This window comes from Coregonus lavaretus (assembly GCF_964263955.1).
Source record: "Coregonus lavaretus genome assembly, contig: SUPER_35_unloc_6, whole genome shotgun sequence".
Classification (NCBI taxonomy): Eukaryota; Metazoa; Chordata; class Actinopteri; order Salmoniformes; family Salmonidae; genus Coregonus; species Coregonus lavaretus.
In genome coordinates this window covers 352212-361065 of record NW_028167176.1, presented here as the reverse complement: position 1 = coordinate 361065, position 8854 = coordinate 352212, and the positions used below count along the sequence as shown (strand labels likewise).

General features: G+C 43.7%; 1 protein-coding gene across 1 annotated transcript; it reads right to left on the bottom strand.

Annotated features, from left to right (window-relative positions):
• Nucleotides 1–490: 490 nt before the first annotated feature.
• On the bottom strand, nt 491–8421 carry LOC311110448 (uncharacterized protein). The gene is made up of 5 exons (XM_084188996.1): nt 7939–8421; nt 6753–6865; nt 4531–4728; nt 1960–2032; nt 491–1844 (listed from the first exon to the last, which is right to left on the bottom strand). Exons 1-5 carry the CDS (start codon nt 8234–8236, stop codon nt 652–654), a joined length of 1875 nt encoding a protein of 624 aa, XP_084045122.1. The 5' UTR covers nt 8237–8421; the 3' UTR covers nt 491–651.
• Nucleotides 8422–8854: the final 433 nt, after the last annotated feature.

Genomic DNA, 8854 nt, shown 5'->3' with positions numbered 1-8854 from the left:
CCTGACAAATGAAATCATCAGGAAGTACTCCATAGGGAAGGTTAGTATCGACAACGACATAAGTCTACAAGCTTATGGGACACTGGCAATGTTTTTGGAGAGTAACTCATTGATTCAAGGTCATGGAGCGCTCAGAGAAGAATTTCATAATTTATACCATACCTTTCCCCAAAAATCTTTCCAGATAAAGCAACGTCTCAAATCTCATTACATGATTGTAACATTGTTACAAACATGTTGCAAACCAATTATTTATATACTAGATTACTGATAGGGGGTGCTGTGTTGAAGCCATGAGTTGGTTTATTTCTCTTATAACAGAGAACTTTTTAACTTTAAGCATGTTCGTTGTGACAATCTTAGTTTAGCCTGATTATTTTCAACACTTTGCTTCACAAATACTGTATGAATTTATGCTATAAAAACGTGTACCTTTTTAAACAACAACAACCAACATGAACCAATATAATAATCTGCAATCAAATGTTTAGTGTCACTTTTTATACTTTTTTTACAAATGGCTCCAGAATACAAAATAACAGTCAGGGGAGAAAAAATAACAGGTAACAACCTTTAAGACAGAGCAATCATACACTTCATTCAATTTACAATAAATTCAGAAAACACAATCCCAAATCAATACAACACAACCTATAATTTACGTGCATGAACTGCCTGGTGTCTTATCAGATTGCTCAGAAAGGAGAAGTTCTTTCCACACTGGGTGCAGTGGAACAGTTTCTCACCCGAATGGACGCTCTGATGCACTTTTAGGTTGCTGGAACGAGAGAACTGTTTTCCGCATTGAGTGCATCTGAACGGTTTCTCCCCTGTGTGTACTCTCTGGTGCCGCTTCAGGCTGCCCAGCTGGCTGAACTGTTTCCCACACTGGGCGCACTCATATGGTTTCTCCCCTGTGTGGACCCTCTGGTGCATCTTGAGCTGGCACAGGTGAGGGTACTCCCTCCCGCAGAAGGTGCACCTGTAGGACCTCGCCCCCTCCTCCCCCACTCCTCTGTCCTGATGAGTCCCAGTCATGTCGCCCAGGTGGGTGTCGGGGGCGCTCCCAGGGAAATCCACCCAGGAGGGGTACTGCAGCTCTCCGGTTCCCGTGGCGAATGGAGCAGTGGCGGTGGTTGCGGGGTTCTGAAAGGTGCCAAGGCGGTTGTCGAAAGCGCCGTCCATGCCAATGGTGTAGAACAGATTCTCATGTGAGTTCTGTCTCGCTGCTGCCTGGACACCTGGGTGAGGATGATGATGAGTGTTACTCGAATGTCCTCCAAGAAGCATGGCATCTGCTTCACTATGTCCTCCTTGATGATGCCTGGGTTCCATGATGTCACCTTGTCCCCAGGAAGAGGGCGTGTCATCCCCACCCTCCCCCTCGTCAACAGGAAGGGGGTCGATAACTATGACCTCAGATTTGACCTCTGAAACGCCCTGGGAATTCTCGTGTTCACCCCTCACCATCTGAGGAAGTGGGGGAATGGGGTTCATCTTTGTGAGAGGCGAGGGGCTTCCTGAGACTGTCTCGGCAGCATAACTAGAACAAGATGGCCGCTCAGTCGCTGTATCACTGCCTCTTTGCTTACGGGAGGTTCCAGACAGATCGGTTGTTCTCTCGGGGTTCAGGCTGCACTTTTGTTTAGCAACAGGTCCTGGAACCGTGAGTTGGAGCGCCTGGCTCAGGCTCTCAGGCTCCAGGTCTGACTTGAAAACAGTGTTTGATCTGTTGACATTCACTATGCTGTGTTTGGTTCTGAGCTGCTCAGTGAGCTCTGCTTGGTCTGTGTCTGGAGAGATCTGTGAGTCCGGGCCCGGTATTCTCTGGCCACTGTCAGTGCCTGAAGAGACAACAAAAGCATGATGGTCATATGCAGTCAAATAAAACAATGAGGTAGTCAATCAGTATGTCATTTTTCCTTAAAGCCACCATTACAGCAATCCATTCAGCATTACCTGGCATCTCCCTCAGATCCTCTTCTTTCTTCCATGGCTGGAGGTCTCTCGCCCCTTCCACAGTAGATTTGGCCTGAAAAGAGGAGGGAAGAATTAAGTTGACAGGCATGAGCCTTACAAAGCTCTCAAACAAATACAGGTCTATTATAACTCAGCTATGACTAGGCTATATTATTGATCCAACAGCTTGAATTAAGTTGTTAATTTACTGACTAAACTCATGGACACAGCAAATCTAAAGCTTCTCTGTCCTCAAAACATATAAAACTAAAATTGGACAGCAATAATTCACTGTACTTATAATAGGAAAATGTCCTTTCCTTCCAATATATTTAGGTCAATGTGAGAATATACACTACCAGTCAGAAGTTTGGACACACCTACTCATTCAAGGGTTTTTCTTTATTTTTACTATTTTTTTACATTGTAGAAAAATTGTGAAGACATCAAAACAATGAAATAACACATATGGAATCAGATAGTAACCAAAAAAGTGTTAAACAAATCAAAATATATTTGAGATTCTTCAAATAGCCACCCTTTGCCTTGATGAAATTTGCACACTCTTGGCATTCTCTCAACCAGCTTCATGAGGTAGTCACCTGGAATGCATTTCAATTAACAGGTATGCCGCCTTAAAAGTTACCATCAAGCGCTATGTTGAAACTGGCTACCACAGCATTCTGTAGCGATACGCCATCCCATCTGGTTTGGGCTTAGTGGGACTATCATTTGTTTTTCAACAGGACAATGGCCCAAAACACCTCCAGGCTGTGTAAGGGCTATTTTACCAAGAAGGAGAGTGATGGAGTGCTGCATCAGATGACCTGGCCTCCACAAGCCCCCGACCTCAACCCAATTGAGATGGTTTGGGTTGAGTCGGACTGCAGAGTGAAGGAAAAGCAGCCAACAAGTGCTCTGCATATGTGGAAACTCCTTCAAGACTGGTGAAAATGGTTGAGAGAATGCCAAGAGTGTGCAAAGCTGTCATCAAGGCAAAGGGTGGCTATTTGAAGAGTCTTAAATATAAAATATGTTTTGATTTGTTTAACACTTTTTTGGTTACTACATGATTCCATATGTGTTATTTCATAGTTTTGATGTCTTTGCTATTATTCTACAATGTAGAAAATAGTAAAAATAAAGAAAAACCATTGAATGAGTAGGTGTGTCCAAACTTTTGACTGGTACTGTATATTTAGAGTCAAGAAGCACCATGAAATTATTTGAGAAATATTATTTATTGATGGAATTATAGAAATTGATAAACATGCAGCAATAGCCATTGGTCAAATTGATACAAAAGAACAGACAGTTTTTCACTCTCACAGTACAACTGCAGGTTCTGCCATAACTTTAGAGAAACACAACCATTATCAACCTTAACAGACAATGTGAGTGATCCTGTTGACACTAAAAGAGCCAAGGAGACAAAAAAACATAACAGTCTTTGTAGATAATGTAAATATGAACCACGTTGTATTGTAGATGTATGAGACCAGGGCAAACATCCTGCAGACATATGACTACGTTAGAACTCATGATATTGCTATAACAGCATTTTTCAATAGGAATCTCTTGATTCTGTGTCAGTTGTCAATGATGAAGCTTCTGATGTCTTTTCAGATTGCTGGAGTGGGAGAACCTGCGCCCGCACTGTGCACAACTGAAGGGCTTCTCGCCAGTGTGAACGTTCTGGTGCATTTGGAGATGGCTGGCGCACACAAAGCTCTTCTCACACAAGGTACAGGCGAACGGCCGCTTTCTGGTGTGGATGACAGCGTGCTGCTGCAAGTCGCTCTCATGGACAAACTTCTTATGGCAGCTCGGGAAACCGTACGGTCGTTCTACGGTGCCTGGTCTAACGTCTGTGGCGAGATTACTCGAGTGACAGGAAGTTGTGGCGCTTGGTCTAAAATGCTGACAGGAAGTGGGGTATGAGCTGGTTCTTGAGCTCCTCTTCCTGGTATTTCAGAATGTCTATGGAGGCTTGCCAACGAACACCAACTAGCTTTGTTGGCCTCACCTGCATTTCCTGTGTCAAGATGCATGCCTGTATTTATCTCTGAGGGCCAGAAACGGGGTGAAACCAATTGCATAGTGTTGTCTCTCATCGAATCGGGTTGAATCATTGGTGTGTTTCTGTTAAACACTTCCACTTCCTGCTTATTTCCAGTCCCATTGACCTGTGGTGTAGTAGCTGTACCCATCTGACCCCACTCAAAATCTCTATCTACCTGCTGCCCACTGGATACAGAGTCAATCACTATCACATGTTCTGATGAGGAATGGAACCTGTGGTTTTCTAACCTTACACTTCTCATTTCTATGGCAGAGCTAGTCTGCATTTCTGGGCCCACTGGGCCACTCCCTAGGTCCATCATCAGTCACTACTACCTCTCTCAACACCTGGTTTAAAGAATCTCTTAGGAGATTGAAGCCACCGTTCATGTCACACTTTGTGTCCAGACTCTGTCTCTCTGCTCTGGGTTCAAATCCTGTGTGCTGCTGGGGTCCCTGGTTCACATTCCCTGTTTCTGATTGGAGGAGGATGGTGTCAGAACCACTGACCTCCATAGCGGTGTTGATGTTGCCTCTGGGCTGGAAGGCTGGGTCCTCTGTGGTGGCTGCAGCCGGTTGGGTGGTTAGCTCTCTGCTGCCCTCCACTGTTCTGGCTGGGTGGCTGGTCCTAGAGTCCTGGTCATCTGCTTCTCCCTCTTCCTTGATGATCAGCAGGTCTGGTTCCCCGTCCTCTGTCTCTGCTGACTGCTGATGGGGTTAAGTGGGAAAGATGAGTGAGTGAGACAGAGCATACACTATCTACTGAATGGAGATATGGGCATGACATGGGATTTAGTCAAATTCATAGTAGTTGCCTTGTTGTTATTGTGTTATAATCAGTGGTGTAGTGGAGGGTAAACTCCACCTTTAGTTTTTTGTTCAAACATTTACACACTTTTTGCGCAAAAAATGCACTGAAAGTATAGGGAGTGTTACTTTACTCAACATGAACGACGATCACTGTTTACCCACCTATTCTTTACCACTACACCACTGGTTATAATGTGCTGGCATACACGTCTATACAGACATAACCTCTTCCCCAGGCGGAAGTGTCTGGTGTCTGAGACTAAAACAGACATAGGTCTGTGACAGTTTGAAATCGGCTGTTAAAATTGGGATTTACAGTGAGGGAAAAAAGTATTTGATCCCCTGCTGATTTTGTAAGTTTGCCCACTGACAAAGAAATGATCAGTCTAATTTTAATGGTGGGTTTATTTGAACAGTGAGAGACAGAATAACAACAACAAAATCCAGAAAAATGCATGTCAAAAATGTTATAAATTGATTTGCATTTTAATGAGGGAAATAAGTATTTGACCCCTCTGCAAAACATGACTTAGTACTTGTTGGCAAAACCCATGTTGGCAATCAGAGGTCAGACGTTTCTTGTAGTTGGCCACCAGGTTTGCACACATCTCAGGGGGGATTTTGTCCCACTCCTCTTTGCAGATCTTCTCCAAGTCATTAAGGTTTCGAGGCTGACGTTTGGCAACTCGAACCTTCAGATCCCTCCACAGATTTTCTATGGGATTAAGGTCTGGAGACTGGCTAGGCCTCTCCAGGACCTTAATGTGCTTCTTCTTGAGCCACTCCTTTGTTGCCTTGGCTGTGTGTTTTGGGTCATTGTCATGCTGGAATACCCATCCACGACCCATTTTCAATGCCCTGGCTGAGGGAAGGAGGTTCTCACCCAAGACGTGACGGTACATGGCCCCGTCCATCGTCCCTTTGATGCGTTGAAGTTGTCCTGTCCCCTTAGCAGAAAAACACCCCCAAAGCATAATGTTTCCACCTCCATGTTTGACGGTGGGGATGGTGTTCTTGGGGTCATAGGCAGCATTCCTCCTCCTCCAAACACGGCGAGTTGAGTTGATGCCAAAGAGCTCCATTTTGGTCTCATCTGACCACAACACTTTCACCCAGTTCTCCTCTGAATCATTCAGATGTTCATTGGCAAACTTCAGACAGGCATGTATATGTGCTTTCTTGAGCAGGGGGACCTTGCGGGCGCTGCAGGATTTCAATCCTTCACGGCGTAGTGTGTTACCAATTGTTTTCTTGGTGACTATGGTCCCAGCTGCCTTGAGATCATTGACAAGATCCTCCCGGTGTAGTTCTGGGCTGATTCCTCACCGTTCTCATGATCATTGCTACTCCACGAGGTGAGGTCTTGCATGGAGCCCCAGGCCGAGGGAGATTGACAGTTCTTTTGTGTTTCTTCCATTTCTTCCATTAATCACACCAACTGTTGTCACCTTCTCACCAAGCTGCTTGGCGATGGTCTTGTAGCCCATTCCAGCCTTGTGTAGGTCTACAATCTTGTCCCTGACATCCTTGGAGAGCTCTTTGGTCTTGGCCATGGTGGAGAGTTTGGAATCTGATTGATTGATTGCTTTTGTGGACAGGTGTCTTTTATACAGGTAACAAGCTGAGATTAGGAGCACTCCCTTTAAGAGTGTGCTCCTAATGTCAGCTCGTTACCTGCATAAAAGACACCTGGGAGCCAGAAATCTTTCTGATTGAGAGGGGGTCAAATACTTATTTCCCTCATTAAAATGCAAATCAATTTAAAAAAAATTGACATGCGATTTTCTGGATTTTTTTGTTTTTATTCTGTCTCTCACTGTTCAAATAAACCTACCATTAAAATTATAGACTGATCATTTCTTTGTCAGTGGGCAAACGTACAAAATCAGCAGGGGATCAAATACTTTTTTCCCTCACTGTACCTCATCACAAGAGACATCCTCTTGGTCCACGTCTATGGGCTGTCTGTCTCTTTGAATGCTGCTGTTCCCAAAACTCCTGTTGGAAAGTCTGGCTCTGCTTTGCCAAGTAGGTCCTGGAAATAAAGGGGGAGGTTAATTTGACCCCATCCATCAATGGTGTTTTACAAAGTACAAAGCAAGCATAATGCATTCATGACGTATGTTATGTGTCAATAGAGCTAGAAGGATCCTAGCGGTGTTGACAGTACAAAGTAAGCATGATACATCCTCAAATCAAATTGTATTGGTCGCATACACATATTTTGCAGATGTTATCGCAGGTGCAGCGAAATGCTTATGTTTCTAGCTCCAACAGTGCAGTAATGCCTAACAATACAAAACAATACACACAAATCCAAAAAAGAAAAAGAAAGGAATGTAGAAATATCAGAACGACCAATGTCAGAGTCCGGAATAAATATATATGTATATAATGGTGTGTATAGACAACTTGTGTACAGCAGTAATTATATAGGATGAGCCTTGACTAGAATACAGTGTATATATATGAAGTGGTTAAAACAGTATGTAAACAGTATTAAAGTGACCAGTGTACATAGGGCAGCAATCTCTAAGGTGCTGGGTAGAGTACCGGGTGTTAGCCAGCTAGTAACAGTGACTAAGTTCAGGGCAGGGCACTGGGCGGAGGCCGTCTAGTGGTGACAAGCTGTTTTTCAGTCTCTCGGTCCCAGCTTTGATGCACCCGCCTTCTAGATGGTAGTGGGTGAACAGGCCGTGGCTCGGGTGGCTGAGGTCCTTGATTATCTTGACCTTCCTGTGACACCGATGCTGTAGATGTCCTGGAAGGCAGGCAGTGTGCCCCCTGTGACCGCACCACCCTCTAGAGAGCCCTGTGGTTGCAGACGGTGCAATTACAGTACCAGACTGTGATACAGGCCGAAAGGATGCTCTCAATGGTGCATCTGTAGGTTCATAAAGGTCTTAGGGGCCAAGTCGAATTTCTTCTGCCTCCTGAGGTGGAACGTCAATAATACAGCTAGGCCCTAACTGTATTGACATTACATGCATAATGAATGTATTATGCTTGCTTTGAACTTTGTAAAACACAATTGTTGTATGGGGTCAAATTGAAGATGAATTTAATTTAGGCTATGTGCACACTGTCAAATGTACCATCATCACCAACCTGTCGTTGCAGTCTCTCGATTGCTGTGTCTGTTCAGCAGGCGTATTCCATGGAAGCGATTGTGGACGGACCCCTCTGAAAACTTTGTTCTCTCAGCTCGAAACCTGGCGACCTGAAGTTCCATCAGTTTCATTTTCCTCCTGAGAAATTCGTTCTCCTTGTGGCTTTGGGAAATCTCCAGATGTACAACGGCGTAGCCATCGTCAACAATTTTGCAGATTTCGGCTACAGCCGCATTAGCTAGCACCTCCATGATTGAGGCTATCTGCCCCTGGAACTCGACCACGGAACCCGACATTGTCGCCCGACGCTTTTGGACCCTTTTCAATATGTAAACAGTCTTTATGTTTTCTATATTATGATTGTCTACAGTTATCTAGCAAGCTATTAAAACAAATACAATCATATCATAAAGTAAACATGGATAGCTAGCTAGCTTTGTTTTTAGCTGGTGAGATTATTTTTCCTTTACTCATCATCACAGTAATGTAATCATATGCTGAACTGTAGAGTTGAAAATTGGACACCGCCACCTACTGTACAGGAGTGCTCCACAATAACAATGTTGTAGCTATGTAATAAACCAGCTGTTCTCTGGTGTAAACAATATTTCATTATATTTCTAAAATAAAATATTTAACTATTTGTAGTATCTCTAATACAAAATTAACGACAAACAGTTCATTGACTTAAAAAAAAAAAAGTAAATTACAACAGTATGACAGACTAGCCTACAATACATATATATGGATTCCATCCACATCTTTACAGCCTATCAGTCTGATAGTCAATCTACAGTGTCTTGCTGACAGGCAAATGGAAATTAATTCTTAATTACTGTTCTTTGGTCCACCACTGCAGCAATACAAATTCATAAGGATGTTTAAAATCTTCACTTGTTATAACTTATAAATTA

Excerpts from the sequence above, each read along its gene's own strand:
- LOC311110448 (XM_084188996.1), bottom strand. The coding sequence starts at position 8,236 with ATGTCGGGTTCCGTGGTCGAGTTCCAGGGGCAGATAGCCTCAATCATG. Across the intron at positions 4,729-6,752 it reads AGGATGTCTCTTGTGATGAG|CAGTCAGCAGAGACAGAGGA; the intron begins GTACAGTGAGGG and ends TAACCCCATCAG. Across the intron at positions 1,845-1,959 it reads GGATCTGAGGGAGATGCCAG|GCACTGACAGTGGCCAGAGA; the intron begins GTAATGCTGAAT and ends TTGTCTCTTCAG.